This window comes from Rhagoletis zephyria, unplaced genomic scaffold (assembly GCF_001687245.7).
Source record: "Rhagoletis zephyria isolate East Lansing unplaced genomic scaffold, Rhagoletis_zephyria_1.1 Rzeph_scaffold_02955, whole genome shotgun sequence".
Classification (NCBI taxonomy): domain Eukaryota; kingdom Metazoa; phylum Arthropoda; class Insecta; order Diptera; family Tephritidae; genus Rhagoletis; species Rhagoletis zephyria.
Window position 1 is genome coordinate 43491 of NW_016160039.1, and position 25351 is coordinate 68841.

At 33.0% G+C, this 25351-nt stretch overlaps 1 protein-coding gene across 5 annotated transcripts in view; it reads right to left on the bottom strand.

Annotated features, from left to right (window-relative positions):
* Positions 1 to 25351, bottom strand: part of arm (armadillo) — a 58661-nt gene that overhangs the window by 30800 nt on the left and 2510 nt on the right. For 4 of the 5 annotated variants that reach the window (XM_017622874.1, XM_017622869.1, XM_017622873.1 and 1 more), the window contains exon 2: positions 12397 to 12456. In XM_017622874.1, coding sequence (XP_017478363.1) covers positions 12397 to 12427 — 31 coding nt within the window. In that variant the 5' untranslated portion in view covers positions 12428 to 12456. Of the gene's footprint in view, positions 1 to 12396; positions 12457 to 20950; positions 21016 to 25351 lie in introns of those variants that run through there. The other variant, XM_017622870.1, reaches the window with a different exon arrangement.

Genomic DNA, 25351 nt, shown 5'->3' on the forward strand with positions numbered 1-25351 from the left:
AATTGTATGATTATTAACTCAAAAAGCCCCGGGCCCCCACATTTTGAATGCGGCCCTGCTCATATTGTAATATTTAGCTTATTAACCGACTTCCAAAAAAGGAGGAGGTTATCAGTTCGTCGGAATATTTTTTTATTTTTTTTTAATTTTAATTTTTTATTTTTTATGTATGTTACCGCATAACTTTGCACCACGTCAACCGATTTCGATAATTCTTCAGTGTCTCAAAGGTGGTCCCATACTAATTTGGTTTAGATCCGATCATTGAATCATGAAACATATAGATATATATATACTTTTTTACGTCGGTTTTTTTAAGAAGGTTTCTTAAACATTCTTAGACATAAATAAATAAATAAACATCCTTCGTTTGACAGCCATATTGTAATATTTACTTTATCTTATCAATTTACTTAACTTGAAAAATTCAAACTCTCAAATTTTTTTTTCTATATTTTAAGCTAGACCTCTAGCAATACATCGGTGAAATCTGCATTCAAATCCATGCATTAGTTTTTGAATGATGCGCGTAGAAAAAATACAGACAAACAGACAAAAATTCTAAAAAATATTGATCTAATAAAGACCCCCATATTAATTTTTCTTTAATATCTACAATGTACAGACATCGGCCGGTTACAATTTTTTTTTTATATGTAGACAAAGTCTGCACTGCATATGCCATAATACTTTGATAACTACTTGCATATATAATTCAAAGTACCAGGTTGACCGAGCTTTGATCGGAGTACATATATCCTTTTTAAAGTTTTCAAGGTTTGGACATCGAATACTGGCCATTTGGATAGCTTTAAAAAAATATTTTGGAAATAAATAAAAAAAAAATTGGATTTCCATATCTATTGTGTAAGTAAATATCTTACTTTTAAATTCAGATGGCAACCCTATTTAGAAATACGCTGGAATGAATAGTACATATCTTGAGCGTATACATACATACATGTGTACTGTGTACCTATACATACAAAAAAGCGGATTGAAATTTACAAACTAAAAATTTGTATTACATGAAAGCAACCCTGATCGTAAATATTTTCGGATCAAAGTTTCCAACAATACCTTTCATTTGATATCCATATGAAATATAAATAGTAAAATTTTTGTAACCGGTAAACAAAGCTCCTGTCAGTTTTTAAACCTTTTTCGCATTCTGTGTACTCTCGTAACCGGTAAATTTTGTTACCATCTCATAAGCTAACAAAGTATTGCCCCGTGAAATCTGCGAGGCTAAAATTTCCATAATTCTTTATAGATGAATTGCTGAATGTTTAAACTTCATTACCAATGTACCTTGAATCGCGATGACAAGAACTGGTAAAATTTTTTGGTAATAAAATTGTCCGGTTACAAAATCTTCGGTAACGTGCAGAATACACCTGCAAGTATTAGAATTTCGAAATCGAAAAATTTATTTTTTTCGCTATACCCTAATGACACCCAGTCATTTGTTGCGGGTAAAATGCTTCTAAGCGGGCACTTGTGTCTGCTCTCTATGCCGACTGCTGCCAACTGCTTGCATATGGTCTTCCGTGACCGCAATTTGTTTGGGCAAATGTTAAGTTTTGATATTATAAAATGCAAATAATTTTTAAGCATAAAACAAAACCGACTTCAACACTCACCTACAACTTTTGGAGTACCGTTAATTTCTTCATGATCTAAAGCAAATTAGTATGGGACCACCTCGGAGGTACCATCTTTCCGTTAAAAAAAATAATTATAGAAATCGGTTAGCGTGGTCCAAAGTTATGCGGTGCGGTAACATACATTAAAAAACATATTCCGACGAATTGATAATCTCCTCCATTTTTTTGAAGTCGATTAAAAATATTCAAATATTTTGTTATTCTAAAAATACATTGTGTATGTTTACACCATCTAGTTATGAAGTTATCTGGTTACATTGGCATTTTTTTATTCAGTTTACAACAATAAAATACACTACAGAAAAACAATTTTTAACCAGATGAACACCCACATTGTGGTTAGAAATTGTTACTCTATAGCAGGTGCATTCTTTTGCAACCGAGCTGCAAAAGAACACTCGCTTAAATGACGAAATACGTGCAAAGAAACAACACAAACTCGGCTACACGGTTAAAAATTTCGGTTTTAATTTTAAACTTTTTGGACTACATATGTATATGTCCAAACTAAATTCAGTTTCAAATACAAACCTTCCAAGTTAAAAAAAAAGAGAGCACATATGTTGGGTTTAGAATTTAAACAGTTCGGTTTAAATTTTAAACCCAAACATTTTCATATTTAATTAAGAATAAAAAATAAAAAATCTTAAATTTCATGCTCCGTCTGGTTGGGATTGAACCCGGACAGCCTTGGTAGCAACCAATTGTATCAAGCATCTTTGCACAATCAGCTACAGCCACGCATGAAATGTGCTTTCATATGTTGAGTTTGAATCAATAGCACATTTCGCTGTGTGCAAACATTTTCTATTTTGGTTTAGATTTTAATCCAAATTTTCTATATATGAAACCTAGAAACTAGAATTAAAACATTTTGGTTTGATTTTTAAACCAGGAACTTTTTGGACTAAAATTTAAACCAGAAAAAAATTTCCATCGATAACTGAAATCTGTGACACACAATGGCCAGAGGCGTCGCCTGAGTGCATTCTTTCATATATTTATGAATATGCCAGTTTTATCGTTATATATTTGTTATCTACTCGTTTATTCCATGGGGTCTTCATGCTTTATTTAAATTTAAAAAATTAAATTACTATACCGTTTTAAAAATCTGAAAATTCACTACGGGAAATTTTTTTATTCTCTTTTTGTCTTCGCCTTCTCGTTTTTGCCTTTATAAGTTTGAAAAAAAGGTTTTGAACGAACCATTATATCACATTCCTAGGCAAGTTTTGAAAGAATATTTTCGATACTAAATTTTATTAAAACAAAATGTCGAAATCAGCTTCATATAGAAACAGTGTCATCGTTAATTAAGAAAGAGATGTTCTTAAATATCATAACTTTACGACACTCACATATTGACTATTTATTTTATTATATTTTAATTTGAATTATTTGTTTATAAAAATATAGTTTATTCCTTAAGAAACATAAGTTTAATCTTTGAACAACATTAAAAAAAATCGACAAACTTTCGTAAAAATTTCGAACTTTCTATTTCAATTTTATCTCTTAATATTTTGCAGTTTTTTAGCTCATTCAATTTTAGTCTAATAAAGTGCAAATTTAAAGTAACTGTGATTTACAGTTGATGTATGGCATATTTTTGACGATGTCGGTAATTTTCTTCCATATTATCTAAGTATGTTCGACGATTTTTTTAATGAAGAAAATGAGCAACGCCTTCAGCAAAACAAAAAAACATTAAAAATCAACGATAAGTCGTAACTATGTATTTTAAACTTGCGCTTTATTTGAATTGATCGGGCTACAAAACTGCATACTCAAAATATGTATTTATAGGAAATCTAATTAAAAAGCTTTACGAAAGTTTGTTTTATTGTTTGTTTGTTTGTTGGATTTATACGGGTTTTGTTAAAGTGTAAACTGCATTTTTATAAACAAATGATTAAAATTATATCATTTTAATATNAATATGTATTTATAGGAAATCTAATTAAAAAGCTTTACGAAAGTTTGTTTTATTGTTTGTTTGTTTGTTGGATTTATACGGGTTTTGTTAAAGTGTAAACTGCATTTTTATAAACAAATGATTAAAATTATATCATTTTAATATAAATCTAGTTAACATGTATAAAGTTTTGATAAGCACTTGAAATGTCAAGTTTTAGTACTGAATTCAAAGATGTCTCTTTTATCCATTCATAATAACTTAAAAAAAATTGTTTGTTAAGAAGTGTATCTTAAAATATCTGTCTTGACATTTATGTTAAAAGTGTAAAATAGGTAAATGTACCTACATAAATTTTCCCGTGAATACCATGAAATCATTGGTCTTCAAGGGAATCTATGTATGCATGCATGCACATGAGCAAATTAAAAAGTCCGATACAATTTACAGTCGAAAAGTACAGTTTTTGTATAGATTTCGTACTGAAGGAACAATTTTATTTCCCAACACTGTTGGGAACTAAGCAAAATGGCCTAGTGTATTTCGCAAATATTCAAATACATAATCCACCAACAGATAATTTTATATATTCATTAAAAGATAATTTGTCATCAGTCTGAAATTAAAAAAATATAAATCTGAAGTGTAAAATAGTATTGTGTTATTAATTCAAAAATAAAAAGTTTCATTTCAGTGACGAAGGGGGAGATCGATCCAACCCCTCAACCCCTGGCTACGCCACTGCCACCATAGTTAAACTCTTGCAAAATAATTTTTTTTTTATGGAACGAATTTGTATAGAAAAACATTGATGTTTAGAGCTTGTATATTTTCATGCGATATGAATTTCCATAATTAACTAAGTGACTCTGAATATATGTAACTACATAGTTAAACTCTTGTTAGCGGTTAATACTATGTTCACCTTGAGCCTTTAACTCGAGTTTATGGGTCATTTTGGAGTTAAACGTTAAACGCTACTCATAAACTCGGAGTTTGCCATACAAATAATTTTCGTTTAACCCTTTCGCTATTTTGATGCCATATGGCGTCATGCTTTTTTGAATACTCACAGATTTAGTTGAGCTTATCTGAAATTATATTTGTATATGCAACGCTGTAATGGGAAGTTTTATAAACTAAATTTTAATACGGTATTGTTATTTTTATCCATAGTAGATGAAAAATTTCAATTTTAAAACTTTACTGAAATATCGATTTTCTTCTGCTTAGAAAGGTCTACATTAAAATACTATATTTTACCAAAAAACCCAATAAATTAAAAACAAATATATATGCTATAGTCTCCAAAATAGTGTGAAATAGTGTTAGAACTTGTAATTTAATTTAAAAAAGTGCTAATAAACGCGTGGTATATTTTTAAATGTGTATGATGCCATACGGCATCAATAATATTTGAAGGAGCTGAAATCCGCACCAGCAAATAACGATATATTTGTACTGGGAAATTGCAACTGGTAATTTTTTTAAATGAATTATTAAATCTATGCATGTTCCAACTTATTTTATTAAATTTTTGTGGTGTTATTTAATTTCATATGAATAAAATAAAATACCATATTAAAAAATCTTTGCATATTTTTTACACCAGTTAGTACAAATGATGCCATATGGCATCATTCCAAAAAACACTTTAGAATCGCATTTTGGAAAAAAATTAAATTGAATGTTATTATATTATGTATTAAGGATCATTTAATAAAAAATTGGATTTTTAAAGCCCGAATCTAAAAAGATGTACCGAAAGGGTTAACTCGCTATAAACACCACTTTTATTTGGAGTTAAAGCGAATGCCTTTTTTGACCGAATTTGGTGTGTGCCTTTGATAATCCAAACCTGCAACCAACTTGCCGACAGTTAGTCTCCTCCCGTACTGCAGGATTTAAACAGAAATAGTCCGAGGTCGTTCCGTGCACATATGTAAGTGTAGAATATCCACAATCTAGCTATGCAAAAACCAAAAATGTGGCTCGATAAAACTTTTTGTGCTGATTCAACCCTACCAAAATTATTTGGCGGAAGTGAAAAATAAATAATGGTTAAAGGTAAATTTTTTTAATATTAATATCTTCTGAACAATATAACCTATTAAAAAATTAATGCCGTCAAGATAAAGGTAATTAGGGGGTATTTCACTTGGTGTAAATACCTAATAACCAAAAAAATATATATATATTTTTTAATGCCGTTTATTTAAAATTCGTTTTCAAAAAGTTATACTGTATACGTCGCGTAAAACGCATTTAAATTATCCTTAAATAAGCATCAATACGTTTGTGATCGGTCAAATAGTTTCCGAGATATTAGTTGTGTTTTCATATTCTCCAGCAAGAAATATCCGGTAACTTGCCAGTAACCAAATTTCAGAGAAAGTAAGCCAATATACAAAAAAGTACGAAAACGCAAAACCAGCAAAAAGTTGCTAGTTTTAAGAACAGCTGATTAATTTGTTATTTTCCGATGCAATTTTCTTAGAAAACTAGTATTTTCCATCTTATTATATACTTAAATAGGTTTACTTTGTCAATTGCAACTCTAAAAGCCCACAAACAATTATTTTGTTAATGTGAATTTCATTAAGCACCATGCCATCAGCTGTTTTTCTTACTAGCAAATAGTTGCTAGCAAAAATGTATCCAGTAAAAATCCAGTAAAACTTGCAAGTTCAGCCGTCATTTTTGCTCTCTTAATTTCCCCTCTTTTGCTAGTTTCCTGCATGTGTTTGCGTACGAAAACGACATCCAGTAAAAAACCAGTAAAATTAGCACTGGATTTACTGAATACGCGAGCAAGGCTATTATAAGTATAAAAGTCAAACTTTCACCTATTTTATTGGCTTTAGTTTTTATTTGCGCCAAATAATCTCAATATGGTTGAAATCAGCATGAAAAGTTCTATTTGGCTAAATTTTGTATTTCTTTATGGCTAAAAGCTTGGTATTCTACACCACGGCTACTTCGGAATATTTCTGTCTAAATCTTGCGAGATTAGAACAAGGGCCAAATTCACAGTGCGTTGTTAACTGTGTGCGTAGTTAACTGTGAATTTGGCCCTAAGAAAAGTTAAATAAACAAACGTTAAATTAAACTCAGTTATTCATAAACTCAAAACGTTAAACTCGAGTTAAAATTCCAACGTGAATATACTATAAATTAACAATGGATTAACTAAGCTCAGTGAATTAGGCCCTAAAATGTGTTTCATACCACCTTTCCTTTTAAAGTAAATATATATAATTAAAGATAAATACTTGTCTACCCAGTTGTGGGGCAGGTCATTTGTACACTGAAGGTTTTAATGTCAAAGTCAAAGGACGGAGGACTCGTTAAGTAATGATAATATGTAAAACGAGTACACGACAGGCTGCGCCATACTGCTTTTTAACAACGACAACATAAAATAAACAAATGTTTGCAAACAAAATTTGTAAATTTGTTAATTTTGTTTACGCAATGAGTTTCTGATTCTCCGATTTATATTTATTTAAAAGATTTCCATTGCAATCGGTAAACCAAAACAAATCGCTGTCATTCAGGGTAGAAACTGCAAATTAAAGACATCGACTACATACATGTAAACACATTGTGCATTTGAAAGGCGTGGAATCGTAGTTACTATACAAAGCGCATTATGTATATATGTACTACATTCATACATACATAAAGGATAGGTCCATCAAAAAAGTGGCAGTAAAAAAGCAAACATAGAAGCATGTCAAAAGCATAGACACAACGCAATGTGAATAGCTGGTAGAAAGGCAAAGAGCAGTATAATATGTATGTAAGCATTCTTCCCTTTTGTAGACTACAGTTGAAGCCAATACGCCTTCATCAAATTACAGCATTCAAGAGCACTTCAGTAGGTTTAATGGTAGCTTGCTAAAGAAAAATTTCCAACCAACATATGCCCAGCGAAACACTTCTGGTTTCAAATGAAATCCATGTAATAAGTACGAGTATTTGTACAGTTTTGAACAAAATTTGTGCACTTTATTATCGTTACAAATGATTTATCATTTTACACTCGAAAATTAAGTCGAACTAATAATAGAAGCTGTAATAAAATTCATTTCCAAATTCTGAAATCAAATGCAATGTTTCGGCTTTTTCGACATTAACTTTAAATTTTTTGGTACGCTTCGGGTTTTTTCTTTGTACAATTACAATAATGGAGTTTTTAATTTACATAAATAAAATACTTTAAATGAGAAAATTTGCAAAAAAAAACTTGTCTAAAAAATAACAGAAAAATCGCACAACTAAAATCATGATACAAAAAGAAGTTAGTTCCATTTAATGACATTCGTTGTTGTTGTTAACCATTTGACTTTTAATAAAATTATGACATTTCATTAAATTCGTGCTACCTGATCACTAGAAGTAATATTTTTTTTTTTGTAAAAGTAAACAAAAGCCTATGAAATGAGTGAACATAAATCAAATAAAGAAAAAAATGTCTTCAATAATTTTGTGTAAATTTGCAAAAATAAAGAGAAAGAGAAAAAATTAGTTGTGTCTTCCCAAACTGCGAAAATTCGGTACATATAAGAAAAGGATCTGGGGTAAAATTGTTTACGTTTCTAAGTTTGCGCTTGCCCGAAAATTGTAGTTGTAAGCGTGTAATACTTGCCAAGAAAACTTACCCAGATATCCATTTGTGTGCGAAACTATTTTGAGCCGGAAAAACAAATCTCGAATCTTTCAAAGTGAAGTAATCTTTAAATTTGGTGGAGGAGCTCAGTGAAAATAGTTTCAAACCACTAAACGAGATTGAAATATCCACAGAAGAAGAACTCGAGGTAAAATACTTGACCTTTAGTTTTTAGTTGACTCCTAATTTTCTTAAGTAACTTGCAGAAGAACATGAAGCAGAAGATTTCATCAGTCCACTCAAAGATGTGGAATATTATCGACTTGAAAATTTTACCGGCTGCATAATTTCAAAAATGGGGTTGACAAAACTAGGCTTCAGCACGCATGAAGATTCACCGTTCGTGTCCAGGCACTTTTTGTTAGTAATTTTGCACGTTCCTTTTCCCCTCAGTTTCACTCAGAGCACGACAAAAATGTGCTGATCACTCTTTGTTCGAATCAAATTGATTTTGATTTTCTGTCTCAACGACATGATGATTAGGGTTGCCGCGTGTTTTTAGAGCAAATAAAAAGTTGTCCGAACACGAATAGTGAATCAGCCTTAAAAGTTTATCGGAATTCAAGTTTTTTGTATACATTGAAAATTTGTGGAAGTTAATTTTGACACGCTAACCAAAAGGCCTTAAAGAACTTAAAAAGTAAATTTGGACCAAAATATTATAAAAAGATTTTATTTGGGAAGAAAATTCTTTAGAGTTAGATTCTTAAATCGCATAAGTAAAGGAACCAAAACTATATATTAAAATAATAAAACGAAAAAAATAACAACAACAAAAAGAATAATTATTACTGATATCTAATGATTTTTGATTTGAAATATTATTACATTGGTATAAATATGGAAAAGAAAATACTCCGATGTATTGTTTGAATATTATCAAGGTGGCAAGGGCTTGAGAGAGTACGGGAAATAAAAAGACATTTCCCCCTCGGAATAATTGGGGGAAAAATGGGCTTATGCACGAACTTGCTTTTGTAGTTTAAAATAACGTACCAAAAGTCTCCATCGACAAAAGCGCTGCTCGAAATGTCAAAGTCTACAAAAAAGGTGTTTGCAAAAATTTTGTTTGCGGTCACTTTTACGAAAAATTTGGGTTAGCAAGGTTTTAAAATTTATCAGTCCTCTAAATTTTATGCTGAAATATTTGTGTTTGACCGGCCGCTACATTTTAAAACCTCCTTGAGAAAACGGGCCTAAAAGTTAAAAGGGTTAGGATTTTGTTGGCCTATTGGTCAAACGTGTTTTTAATTTGTTTATAATTGAATGACATATTTGGGAAATCAATCAAAAAACAAGAATACTCTTTGTTTTGCAAATACATATTTACTGAAATCAAGGCAACAAATATTAGGCTGCCTTCATTGTACATGATTTAATTAAATTGTCCTAGCAACGTTTTGATGTTTAAGAATTTTTTTTATTAAAGTCTGCTACTGTTCCTTCGTCTAAACTCAATTGGTACAATATATTTTTCGAAAAGGGTTGTAAAGTTGAGAAATTTAAGAAGGTTTTTAATATTATTAATGTATCTGATGGATTAGCTATATAACTATGCTACATAATTTTATTTTTATATATTTCGAGTCAAAAGTAAAAATCTTCGCTTTTGGGGTCAGTTCAAAAACCTCTTGAAAATGCTTAAATTTTGCACAATACTATAAATTAAGATTTGCATATGTATATAGATATGCATATTTGTATGTATGTTTGTATGCACAAACTTTTCAGAATCGTACGCGTGCGTGCGCATGCACTTCGCTCATTGACAGTGGTTAATTTAAAATGCCCGCCGGCAAAATCCACATGAAGTGTGCCTTTGAAAGAAAGTATTGGCGAAAATTCCCATCGAACTCAAAGAGGGTGGTATAAACATCCATATGCAGTACGTATGTATGTATGTATGTACGTGCATATGTCACCAAACGCTGTCAAAAATCTGCGTTGGCAGTTTTAACCATGCAAACATAAGTTATAAGGACTCAGGATCATTCATATTACACTGATGCTTGCACACACGACACATATGTAGGTACATATCGTCGTGTAAAATACAAAACCGCGTAACTAACATTTTTTGCCAAAAATTGGATTTGCTAACACAAGCTTTTGGCTCAATCCCTATCCATTCGTCCTGAAATATACTAGCCAGAAATGCGATTGCTTTATAAAAAAGAGAACCATTTTGAAATACGAGTGTTTTTACTCGCTAGAAAGTAATTTATGCAACTTCGNGCTTTATAAAAAAGAGAACCATTTTGAAATACGAGTGTTTTTACTCGCTACAAAGTAATTTATGCAACTTCACATACGCATTATCTTGATACGCGGTTTTGCATTTTGTTGATACGCGGTTTTGTACTTTAAACGACGATATGTTTGTAGTACACGTTTCCCTGAACTTAAATAAAATCCTTTAACAGAGTCATGTTTACATGTATGTAGATATGTAAATAGCCGCCTACTCAAGTAAGTCCCTACATATTTTCATCTTAATGCAACCTCTCATTTACACTCTTTTGGTGTTGAAAAACAAGAAATCCAATTGGATGTGCAATCAATCAGATGATTTTATACGTAATGTGTGAAGATGTGTACAACATTTTTATATTTATGACTATCATCAAAATTTAAGATCTTGAAATATTACATTTACAAAAATTATATATATTTAATTATATGCATATTTAAACGTAATACGAGTGATGCTATTTATGTTTTGAGAACATATTGCTGCTTATTGGTTTTCAAAATAATGACCTACATATCTATCATTGCGTATGAAACAAGTAGTATTGGGAGCTCAAAAACAAAAAAAAAGAAGCTAAAAAAAAATTCTGAGAGATGGTTCCGCCATCTGGAATCCCTTTATTTGTTCTTTTCGCTTTGTATTTATGGTTTTTTAAGTGTAACCAATGGCATTGGGCAATGAAATGATTCTCAGATCACCTCTTAAGGTCGGGCGGTAGAAGGGAATTCACAATCTGACAAGATCCGATCACTGAATCGAAAATCCTCACTGTTATTGTTTATTTTATTGCTGTAGCAGATTACGAATCTAGATCAGCGGTTCCTCAAGTGTTTTCGCCAAGCTCATCTAACGGTAAGCCCAGCAAGTGCCCTACTTCGTGGAGATCGGCCCAAAAGGAAATGGGTATTAGATGATTCCGTTAAAATTAGCATATGAAGAAGTGGTCAGTATGGAGCGGCCAAATATTCATCATGTCATCGTGCCTCGTCGGGTTGAAAAGGTACAGCTGAAGGTGCTGTTTTTCACACACATACTTTGTTACGCAGGTTAACTGATTGCGAAAATTTTTCTTGCCCTCCAAAAGACCTACTGAAATACGTCTCACAAAAGGTGCAAAAGGCTTCTGGAAGGCCTTTTAGAAAAGCGTTTCGCTTCTAAAACTATCAACTGAGCTATTTAGTTTACTTCAAACATAAAAACCTGCTCATTACGATAATAGTTATCCTTTTGAAAAGGGAAGGACTCTCCTTTCTAAAATATGGCTACTGATGGCAAAACAATTTTATAATCGATTAATCTGTTAATTGATTAATCGAAATCATCATTAGATTTCGTTTCGATTAAAATTGAATTTTAAATGGATAATGTCAAATACGAAAATGTAAAAAATATCCCCACCAGTAAAGTTGTATATCGTCACCTGAAATGCAAAAAGACGTAACAAACATCGTCGCTGAAATTAAAAAGACGTAACTAATAAAAAATTCAAAATTCACTTTTTGATTGATATGTATGTCCATCATATTTCATCGAATTACAAAAAAAAATATTAGTTACCACTTTTTACATTTCAGTTACGATGTTGTTTCGTCTTTTTGCATTTCAGGTGACGATATTAAGTATTATATATGGAGTAGAGTGGCCGCTCTGCTAATATTATTGGGTGGTTAAGAGTGGTACTTAATTTTTATACTTTATTGTGTGAGTAAAGGACTCAATTTTTGATAGTTTGTGTTCGATTATTTTGAAAATTATCGGCTAATCGTTCGATTAATCGAAAGGAAAATGTCGATACAATTAAATCGGTACACTGATTATAATCGGTTATTTGATAAATCGTGCCATCACTAAATACGGCAAAAATCAAATAGTATAATTTAAGACTTACTTGTACGATTTTGCGCTGGCATGTAACTCATCTTGGTGATTTAGGCGTACCACACCACAACTAAAAAGAAACAATGTAAAACAGTATATTATTATATGAAGAGATAGGTTAAGTAAAATTTTTATTAAGAATTTGTAGTATACAGGTTTTAATAAAACAACTTACATACGTGACATTAGAAGGTTTGGTTTTGTAAGAATTTATTGCCATTCGAAGGCGGCGTAAAACTGTAGGTCTCTCCATTTGTGTAACAACGCACACCACCAATTGACGGGAAAGCTCGGCCAAACATTTACGGCGCTTTCTTTCTACCAAAAAATGTTGCCCTTTCATTGCCCTCTTTGAACAAACGCTAAGGAGAGGGCAATGAAAATGCAACATTTTTTTAATAAAGCGTAATACACGGCCTATTTTAGGCTTAAAAACGATGAAGAAGTGTTCAAAAAATGTGGGTGGGCCGGACGTTGGGAGAATCCACTACTATTGGCTTTGTTTCTATTCTTTTCCAGTGATAGTTTTGAAAATCAGCTGTTACTGCTAATATTGGCAATTACTGCCGTAGCAAACACAATACGGCGTTGTCAGTGACTGCTTTTTTTGGCATTCCCTTTTGTTTGTTAACATTTTTGTTGTTGCCTTTTAGGCTTTAGTGACATCAACAGATGTTGGCTGCGTTTCATTTATGTCAAATTCAGCATGCGAAGTTTGCTGCGTGCAGTGAATTTAGAATTTGGGCTAAACTCAGCAGTACTGCTAGCTGCCACTGCTGTATAGTGAGTCGCTTCATTGGACGCCACACTTTCTAAAAAACAGCTGATTTCGAAAAACTGCCACTGCCACTGCGCAATTGTATTTTGGGCTATAATTATCAGGAAAAAGAAGAATGGGAAATTTGTGAGAATAACGCTCACAGAGAGCGAAATAAAGAAATAGTAAAGAAAAGCAAAACTAGCAAGTAAACAGCTGATCCATATATTTGACTATTGAAAATATTTGGCACGAATTTTTGTTTATCCATTTTGACAGCTGCTAGTTTCTGCTAGTAAAAATTTTCTAGCAGAAATTAGCAGGAGAGCCACAAAAATAAGAGCGTAAGAACGAGAGAGAGCTGCTGGTTTCAGTTAGTTTTTTGGGTTAAGAAACGCTTTCCAGCAGAAATTAGTGATAATTTGTGATAATTATCTGTTAAGAAACAAAGCTATTACCTTTCGTGAGACCATATGCTAAAATAGTTTGAAAAACCCTCTATTTAGGCAATTCAAAACTAAATTATACTTTTATTTTAGAAAAATATTAAATTTAGTTTGTGTTAAATGAATAATTAAATTAATAAAATATGTAATAAATAGTAAATTTTTATATTGTTTTGTGATAATCATCAAAATATTTGGCATACAATGCAAGATTACATCCTTCATCGGACGTAGAGTTTTTTGTTTTGCAATGAGGTAGTTACAGGTATGCTGGCCGACAGGAAAGGCGCCCGCAAATTTTACCAGAGAGTTAGGCCACTTACGGAGGATTTCAAGACCAGGACAAACTCCTGTAAAAACAGTCATGCGCCTAGTGACCGATGTGAAGAACGTACTTAAATTAATGTAGGGAACACTTTTCCAACCCACTTTATGGTAGCAGCATTGAAAGTTGTGGAAAAAGAGCAACCCGAGCCCCCGGGGACGATGACGGAGTGGATGTTTGCCCGCCTTACTATGACGAAGCGAATAGCAACTACGCGTCTGAAAAAAGGAGCTGCTGGAGCTGACAGCCTGTCAGCTGAGTAATTCAAGTACGGTGGAGTAAGGAGTTGATAAGGTGCATGCACCTACTCTTATGCAAAATATGGTCAGATGAACGCATGCCCGGCGACTGGAATTTAAATGTGCTCTGCCCAACCCAGAAGAAAGGCGACCCCGCCATTCGCGCCAACTACCGCTGGATTAGCCTTCTAATAATAGGTTACAAGGTCTTATCGAGCGTGTTGTGTGAAAGACTAAAGCCCACCGTCAATGAACTTATTGGGCCTTATCAGTGTGGCTTTAGAGTTAGAAAATCCACCATAGACCAGGTATTCACAATACGCCAAATCTTGGAAAAGACCCGCGCGAAAAGGATCGACACTCACCATCTATTTGTTTACTTTAAAGCCGCTTTCGACAGCACTAAAAGAAGTTGCCCATACGGCGAGATGTCTGAATTTGTTATCCCCGCGAATAATACTGTGTAAAATGACGTTGAGCAATACCACCAATACCCTCAGAATTGGAAAAGAGCTCTCCGAGCCGTTTGCTACCAAATGGGGTTTCATACAAGGCGACTCCCTTTCATGTGATTTCTTGAATCTTATGTTGGAGAACATAATAAGAGCTGCAGAACTGAACTGCCCAGGAAAAATTTACTACAAGAGCGTGCAATTGCTGGCGTATTCCGATGACATGGACATCATCGGTAACAAAAACCGATGTCTGTTCTGGATTCTCCAATTTATTCCAAATGAGTATTCAAGAGTTTGTTTGTGAAAAATTTTTTGCACAGAACAGATCAAATATTTTAGATTCGCTTCACATCCTTATCCTTACTTCCTTACTTACATATAATATTATAAATCCGAAAGTGAGTTTGTTTGTTTGCTACGCTTTCACGCTTTAACTACTCAACCGATTATCATGAAATTTTGTACACTCCTGTCATTTAGCCCAACTTAAAATATAGGATACATTTAATATCGAATAGAAAAGGGGGCGTGGCACATCCCATAAAAACGGAATTTTTCATACTGCATTTCTCAGGAAATATTTTTGGTAGATTACTGGAAATTGGTATAGAGGTATATAAAACCATTATATACTCATGGATGAGAGCTGCCACCTTTTACAAAAAATCAAATTCAACTTCAATTAAAGGAGTTATTTATTTGAAAATTATATTAAAAAAATTTATGTCAAGAGGCTTAAAAAAGCTGTAGTTTGAATGTATTTTGAAAAGGGTTGCCACCTGTTTGAAAAGTCAAATTCAAATTATTCTGAAGAATTAAAATATGGTTGTCAAAATAAATATTGATAAGAAACTTTTAGTTTGAAAGTTTAGAATAATATTGAAGTCTTTCACAAAGGTTGCCACATTTTTTAAATTAAATTCAATTAGTTTAAATAAAATATTATAATACTAGTAGACCCGGCAAACTTCGTTCCGTCCAAACTTAATTTTATCATTGAAACATTTAGGTCCAACATTTTCACCAACAATTTCACGTATACGATTTCCATTGGCACGTNCATTTTTTAAATTAAATTCAATTAGTTTAAATAAAATATTATAATACTAGTAGACCCGGCAAACTTCGTTCCGTCCAAACTTAATTTTATCATTGAAACATTTAGGTCCAACATTTTCACCAACAATTTCACGTATACGATTTCCATTGGCACGTTCATCGGCTAAGATTATGGTTTGGTGGTCTTTTGCCGCCTTAAATAACCTAACGAAAGTGTTATGTCCGTGAAGAAGTTCTTGAAATTCTCTAATTGTGCAGCATTTCATAGAACGGTTAATCTCACAACGAAATAAATTTGAAGAACATTCCCTCTTCACTCCCTGGCGGTAATAATGATCCGGATCTATAGTGAATCTGCCCCAGAAACTTTATAGAATAGTTGGTGGCAACTTCAAAATGGATGCGTATAATTGTTCAACAGAAATCCAATATACATAGCCTATAACCATCATTGGGACGTCTGAAGCTGGTGTCCGAAATTTCAAAAAAATCTGTGGGGCTGTTCTCGAGCTTTGCGAACACAAAAAACGGCTTTCAAAATATATATTAGTATAGACAGGTATGAATCGAAATGGTTTCGAATATGTATCACAATATGTATGAGTGTCACACGAAACAGGTTTAAAAAGGTTGCCAACTGTTCAGAAGGTTAAATTTAAACTATTAATAATTTAAATGAATTACTCAATCATATATATCATATATCAAATCTACATGTTTAAAATCTCAAATTGAGTTCAGGGGATAAGTTAATAGAAAAAGTATTATAAGTGAGAAAGAAAGTTTTATGCAGTTTGAAATTATTTTGAAGATGGTTAAACAAATTTTAAACCTCCTATTTTTTAATTGTTTTCTTTAAATAAATTTTACTCAATGTAGCACGTAGAAATTTCATACACTCAGCGAAGCGTTGAAAATTTTTGAAATCAGACAAGCGCCACGCCCACCTCCCAAATAACGGAAATTTACTGAAATATGAAAACTGCGATAAATTAGTAACTATTTTAGCTAATTTACTCAAAATCGATATATGCAAAGTCCTCTTAGCAGAAAATTATATTTAGGGAAAGTTTTGGAAAATGGGCGTGGCACCGCCCACTTACCCCTACATATGTCTATCTCGGCACCCGGTTTATCAATTTCTACCAAACTCGGCACATTTAGCAACCTTGGCGCAAAAAATCAATATGTTGAAAATTTTTGAAATCGGACTAAAATTACTGCCACTTACCATATAACGGTAAATTTCAGAAATACGAAAACACCTACCTTTCAATATCTAAAGATGCCAACTTACAACAATCTTACTTCTTACGAACTTATACTTCTTCACTTGTTTCATATTTGCTTTGATTCTGAGTAGGAAAGAAATGGTGTTATTCGGAGAAACGTTATTCAGGAACAACCAAGCAAAAATATACAATTTTCGCAACATTTATAAAAAACTTAAAACAAATTCGCACTGAAATGGTATGCAATCAAATGCCCACGTACAAAAATTTCTCAGCGATGAGATTTCGCATGCGAGAAAACTGACAGTTCGAACGCGAGCGCCCATGTAGTAAAGTTGAAGCGCCAAAAATTATTATTATTATTATTATCATACATTTATTTGGACTTTCAGGCAGGTTAGCAAGTCACTTGAGGTTTACATCAAACCTCGAATCTTCTGTAAGAGTTTTTACTCTGAAATTAGAGGAAAAGTTTGGAAAAATGTCAAATGAAATTTCGGAGTTTAACTTCAGAATTTGGCTCTCCAAAAGGCCAAGAAACTTCTACCTTGGCTCAAATTAAAGGTCTTGAATAGCACTACAACGTACTTGTTGTTCGAGTGAAGGATGCTTCGCTGCATGCAATTCATAACAAATGCAATATTGAATGCGTTTTTCAAATGGAGGGGTCCAATTTTTTTTTTCGTTTTTTAACAGTGGAATCGTGTGTCCCGTCTCAAAACCTATATTATTAGTATAATAAAACACACAAAAAAATTTTTGTTGGAACAAATGTGGTGGATTTGCATGTTTTTTTTCGAAGAACACTATTTTTAACTAATTTTTTTTAAGTCAAAGAGTAATTGTGGCTCAATGCCAATATATTTCCGTGAAAGAGAATTACATTTGCTTTCAAAACCATTTTGCTTCATATCAAAATGTTGCTTCTATCGAAAGCACTACGATTAATTCGCATGGAGTGTTCAAAAAGCACGCTGTGCGACGTGGTTTCCGGCTCGTTCTGGTGAACAATTTGGCGGGCCACAAAAACGATTCGCCGGCGAACCGCAAAAACAATATACTAGCGAACTGCAAAACGGATGTTTAACAAAAACCATACAAATCCAATTTCAAATTGTGTGCAATATATAAAAAACAAATCAGCAAGCATTTCTAAAAATTTCCAACTTTCCAATCTGAATTAAAAGAAAAACATATAAAGCAGTTTTATAATTCATTAAATTTTAGTGTAATAGTGTACAAATCTTATGTGGAAAAAATTAATTCCATTTAACGTCGTTTTAATGCGAATTAAATCAAATTTCTAAATTTCGTGCATTTCTTGTAGTTTATAATCTCATTTACTTTCAGTTACCCTTATTTGCTTTTATTGAGTTTTCTATATTACGGTTACAAGCGAATGGGGGAATTAAAAATTTGTTACTTTAAGTTACATCTCGCTTAAAAGAAAAGAGTTTATTTATTAAAAAACACTTTTTCACCGAAGATTAAAAAAAATGCAAGCGATTGCAAGTTTTGAAACTATCACTATTTTGTAGTTCTAATACCATTGTATCATGATAAAGAAAAACAAACCCTCCTCTTTGCCCTTGTTTATACAACTATCGGTTTATCAGAAGTTAGTTGGCCAAATTTGTATGCATCTGTACTATACATTTTGAATGGCTTATGTATATTATTAAGGGTAATCACACTCCTGTGCATATGGTCTTGCATATGAATATTCCGGTGACTTTGCAAATTTTATTGTTGTATTGTGCATGTTTACAATAATGTACCGAAATATACACATGCAATACCATATGCACCGGATTGTGAATACAATAAATTAAGTTATAACTTCGACTACTCTAACGACTTGTACGAAAGTTTGTCTTAGGAAAATATGGCATTTTTCAACTAAATAAAAGGGTGTTGTCTGAAAAAGGTTGCCACCTTTTTATAATTATCTAAAAGTAATTCACTTGTTTCAGTATGGATATCAAATGAAAAATATTTTTTACAGCTTTAACTTACATGTTTAAACTTGTTTATGAAAAGGAGAGTTACTACACTTAAAATGGACAAAATGTGTCATTTGGATTTATTTGTATATTTCAAACTATTCTTTTGGTATGATCAGATCTGATAATATCTGATTTAAAAAATCTAGATGCGATTAATCTGCTTAAACCGCCACACACTGAACCACTTAATGAAACTGATACTTAGCACGGTATTGACTCCAGTTTATTCTTAACCTAAATTTTTTGCCTGATACTAATTGAGTAAATTATTTCAGATTCCATCACATTAAAAAGTAGTTCGAAAATTCGATACTAAGTGCTCTGAACTATTTTTATTTCTAGGTACCCTTATTAATATAAAGGTCTTATAGCCACTCCCGCAGCAGCCGAACAGAGTTTTAGGTGCCTAAAAACGAATATTGTAAAATAACTTTAAAATTTTGACGAAAATATGTCTGTGTTAAAATACTTCCGATTACTTTTTACTTGACACCCGTATTGTCATACTTTGCATAATTTAACAGATAGTGTGTCTTAGCAATTTCTTGTGACCATGCTTTAGTCTATAATTCCGGTACCGGAAGAGGTATCAAAATGAGTTTTCATTTGAAATGTGCTTCTTCTAAAGCAGATTAATATGTTTGTTATTTGAGGAAAATTGGTCACGGTTTATAGGAGATACGATTTTTTTTCGTGCTAAATGTGAACTGTGCGTCGTTTCGAGTTCACACAAACGACTTCACCAAACCGACGTCGTATCGACTTTGATTCGAACTCGTCCTCGTTCTGTGGCAAATTGGGTTATAGACGTGCCACCGAGAAAAATTCTAGTAGAATAAAGTACAAGCTTCAAATGGCTAAAAATTACGGTTAATTTTTACAAGCTTTTATTTAACTTGCTCTGTATGTATGTGTGTCTGTTTGGCTCAAATCTTATCTTGCAATCAATTTTTGACCATCTTCCCGATGACCTAGAGACTTAATAATTCGCAGTTGGCTCAGAATCTGATGACAATGCAATACCAAGGATGAATTAATCCGATAGGTGGTACAGGAGTCGAGATATTTGAAGACCCCGTATTTATAATCCGATTAATGTTCATATTCAGAACGTATATTAATTACATGAAAAAAATAACTCCACTAAAAAATTTACCGATAGGTGGCGCAGGCGTCGAGATATTGGGTAAACAAGTATTTATAGTGCGATTCGTTCCTATTTAGAAAGTTTGTTTTAAAAATATCTTTTTTTTTACTATTATATTTCTATTATATTTAACGAATACACACAATTTACCGCTCTATTCTGTAACAGTGTCTAATTCTTGTCATAGTTTTTTACGGAAAAATATATGAAAAAGTTTAAATTTGTCAGTTACAAAATTTTTGTCAACGATACAGAATTTGGCCATTATTTTTATATGGAAGAAAACCGTTTCATCTTCGACAAAAAATATTCTAAAAAATCAACGGTAATTTTTAGCCATTTGATACTTGCACTTTATTCTACTAGCATTCCATGGGCTACAAAACTGCATACTCAGTTCTTTCTAGGATATTTAATTAAAAAATCTCTAAATTTGTACGAACGTTTTGTAAATTTTTTGTTTTAATATTCCACAAAGTTTGAATCTTGGATTTACATGAGTTTTGTTAAAGAATGAACTTTATTTCTTTGAACAAATAAGTAGAATTAAATAACAACAAAAATAATATGTTAAAACTTGTCAAAATGAGAAGCGGCTATGATTTTTTCGACCACTGTATTTATGTATGTATGTATCTTCATTTGAATGCGATTTCAAGCAAATAGTGCTGCTTAACCAAATCAGTAATCCAACATTAATCACTCGATTAACATTTCCGTTCAACAGAAGGCAGATATATGTACATATGCACGTACATACATATGTATATGCATATTTATGTATGCTCATATTGATATACAAACAACACTAGACACTTGAAGAATGTACACAATATTTATATTTTCTTCCTTTCAAATCTGCATTTTTTGTCTGAATGAAAATACCCACACTACTCACGTTTAATACCAATAAAAAATTAAGCCAAATATTAGACTTTACAAGCCGACAACGAATAGTCGAGTAAAACAGAAATAATACCCATGAAGCTGAAATACACTCAACACGTCTGCAAGACAATGAGCAAGCGGGAATTGTGCACAAGCGCAGGTCAACGAAATGTGAGAGTTACCAAACGGATTTTATATTCCACAAAACGTTTGTTTTGATTTGTGGAAATGTGAAAATAAACTATTCAAGAGAGTTAGTTTAGCTCGTAGTTATGGCCGACTGCTTTATGAAAGTTTTTTAAAACACTAGAATTCTTAACTTACACATGTATGTATGTACATATATCTTCTTCTTCTTATTTGGCACTACAACCGTTTGTCGGTTTGTGCCGAGAACAAAACACTTCGCCAGTTGCCTCTCTCCTTTGCAGATTTGCGCCAGTTGTTCATCTTACGTCGTTAAAATGCTCGTACAGAGGGTCAATTCTCATTCTGCGTTATTCTGAAGTGATGAAAATAACACTTTTACACCGCAGTTATTTCGGTGTTAATTTTATACTTTTCACTTCACGATAACGCAGAACGGGAATTGACCATCTGTTCGTTATTCCATCTTCTTCGATACTCGTCGCCCACGCGAACGGGGCCATAGATCTTGTGAAGAATAGTTCTCTCGAAAGCCCCAAAGCACTCTCATCTTTGTTAGACATCGTCCACGTTTCTGCGCCATATAAAAGAGCGGGCATGGTGAGAGATTTGTAGAGCGTGATTTTTGTTCGTCGAAAGAGAGCTCTGCTTTTCAATTGCCTACCGAGTCAAAGTAGCACGAGTTGGCAAGAGTTATTCTTCGCTTTATCCCCAGACTGACATTATTGGTTGTGTTTATGCTGGATCCTAAAGTAAACAAAGTCCCTCACTACTTCAAAGTTATGACTGCCAACAGTGAAGTGTGTCCCAATACGCGAAGACGTATCATGTGCTGCCAGGAGGTACTTTGTCTTCTCCTCGATCACCGCCAGACCAACCTCGTTAGCTTTTTTTCTAAGCTTCAAAATGCTACGCTGACATCCCTGGTTTTCAGGCCAACGATGTCAATATCATCTGCATACACCAGCAGCATCGTGCTTTTGCTGTATATGGTGCCGCTGCGATTCGGATGTACATATGTATGTATACTAGGAGTGCCAGTTACTGTAGAAATTCGACTGTTTTTCTAGTTTTCCCAAGAGCCCTAGAGATGCTTTCAGACATAGCAAGTCGTCTAATCAGACATTGCACGTCGTCTAACTTCTAAGGTACAAGTATACTTACCGGAAAATCTTCAGCTTTGTATCTACAAGTAAAACGTAATATCGATAAATTTCGATAACTATCGATAGATTTCGATAACTATCGATAGATTTCGATAACTATCGATAAAGTTAGATTCTGTGCGTTTCATTCACTCGATAACTCAATAAATTTCAATAAGGTGTGATAACTCGATAAACTTATATAACCCTATAAATTTTAATAACTCCATATACTTTGAAAATTCAAAAATTCGATAAATACCAACAAATTTAGATAAAATAAAAAATATCTCTAGCTTGATAAGATGAAAAGACTCGACACATTATGATAACTCCACAAATATTTCGACAACTATAAAATTCGATGAATCGATATATTTAGACAACTTGTTAATTTTCGATAACTATATTTTCCTTGACTAGATATACTCGATTCTTGTCTAAAAATGTCAATAAATTGTTTTCCCTTTCAGTTACCCTAATTCTTATGTGCATATGAATGTATATAGAGATACATATGTATGTTTTTATCGTTAATTTTGCCTTCACTTTTTTACCTTCGCCTTTTTATCATTTATTTTTTCATCTTTTCTATCACGAAGTAAAACAAAATGCGAAAACAGCTTAGGATTCTTAATATAACCTTCCACCTTATACGAGCCGATTAAACCCCTCCCATTAGAAAGGGGACAGTCCCCACTTTCTAAAAAGCCGCACCCTCCGATAGGATCCTCCCATAGCCCCCTATGGAACCTTTTGAAAATGGAGGAAAAACGGAATTTTGCGAGGCAAACTGAGCAGTTTGAAGTGAATATAACAAACAGAATTTTTTAATAATGGAAATTATCCCAAGTTGGATATCGGGCGATTTAGTATAAAAAAGTTAATTGAAAATAGTTGTTATAATAGCAATATGATAGTATTTTAGCATAGACCTTCTTTCTGCGTAGGCGGCCTTCGGCCACACTTAGGGATTATAATAGCGCATTTACCTGGTATGTATCTGGTCATAATGCCGTATTTACATGAGGCAGAGAACACCTTTATGCGTAGGCACCCTTCGGCCGCACTTAGGGATTATAACCCTCACTAAGTAGAATTCTCCTTTCTGTGTTGCCAAAGAAGGGGGCTGAGCGCCTTTTGTAGAGGACACCTTTCTGCGTAGGCGGCCTTCGGCCGCACTTAGGGATTATGACCCTCACTACGTAGAATTCTCCTTTCTCTTGTATTGTTTTGTATAGTATGGCAACACATCTTATGTGGCAGTAAGCAACCATGTGTTATTTTAAATAGTGGTGCAATTTAATGTAGTTTACAAGTTAATAAAAGTTGGATTGAAGTGATTTATATACAAGATAAATTAAAATAAAAGTGTGCAACCTATTAGATGGAGTGTTATGTGCATTTATATATATGAAAGTATGTGACCAAAAGGCAAATATTTTGCGATACGGAACCCGGCTTTAAAAAAAAAAAACACACAAAAATGAGGGGGTTTAGAGCGGCTTTTTGTGAATGTAAATCTGAAAACCCCACCCCCCGGTGGCTTATAGTTTTTATAAAAATTAAATTTTAAGTTGCAAAAAATGTCAACTTCAACCTCACTTTTTGCTTTGTAAACCAATTGAACTAAAATGTCGGTGCTGCCACACAGCAAAAAATTCCCAAAAAAAAGCACTGAAAACGAGAAACAATAAAAACGGGCATTGCAATTAATGTTTTTAATTAAATATCGTTGTATTGATAAAAAAAGTGATTTAGTCTAAAGTGGAGAGATTTTGTAATAAAAATGTTAACTTAGTTATTTATCGAAGTATTGATTTTAATGGGAAAGCTCCGAAGTCGAAGATTTTTAATAAAACATTGCGCGATTTTTTATTAAAAATTTTCATTATTTATCGAAGTATTGATTTTTATGGAAAAAGCGCCGTGCGATTTTTTATTAAAAATTTTCATTATTTATAAAATTATCTATGTACGTTTTCTACATTTGTGTACTTTGAACTACAATAACACCAGTAAATATTATTTCGCCCCGAAAAAACTTATACCGTTATGATCAGGAGTAAGACCCCTATCGATCCTAATATTATTATTTTTAATAAGAGCAATGTACGTATTGTACACTTATACCCCCCTCTAATTATACGCACTTATTTGTGGTGTATTTTTTTTAACGTATGGTAGCATACATTTTGTGTTACTGTCAGCCATTGTTATTTCTGCTTGTTTTTGAAATGTGCAAACGTTTGTGAAGACATTTATAAACGCGTTTTACTTAACTAATTAATTAATAATTGTATATTTAAGTATTACAAACGCATGCGAACCTTTTAAGGATAATGTATTCGTGTAAATAAAAGTGATAGGTGAGGGGTTATAATAAAATATAGTGATATCAGGCGGGATATTTTAACAACAAATAACTTAAGTACTATTAGCAACAACATTGTGAAAGTGAGAATATAGTTAAAGTAGACCTCCATTAGTATCCCCAACGAGTTCCATAAAAAAATTCAGTATACTTTGCACGGAATAGCAATTGGTTCCGTAATGGAAATCTCAGCCGGAAATTTTAACAACGAATAACTTAAAAACTATTAGCATTTGTACACAAAATGTTGTTGATATCGGTCAATGAGCGGGGAAACTTTCCATTATGGCCGTTCGTTAAAGGTGCGGTGGGCGAAGGGGGAGTGGGCGTGGCACCTCCAACCGACCTTTTGGAGAGGGCATGAACCGCCATTGACAAAAATGCAACCCCCGACCACCTAGGCCCCTATGGTTCCCTACGGACCCCTTAGAAAAATGGCCAAAAATCGCAATTTTTACTTGCGTCCACGGTATTTTTGCGTAGAATTCCTTTCTGCGTAGGTAGCCTTCGGCCGCGCTTGGGGATTATAACCCTTACTACGTAGAGTTCCCCTTTCTGTGTGACCTAACTGGGGCTACCGCCCCAGTGATGTAACCTTGGGGAAGGATGAGGTAACTAGAATTCCCTTTCTGTTTGGTAAACCTGGGGCTGCCGCCCCAGTGATGTTTATTTTGGTTACTGGTTGTTTTATAAAAATGTCTTGTATATAAAAATGTGTATATAAAAATGTATTGTGCAAATGAAT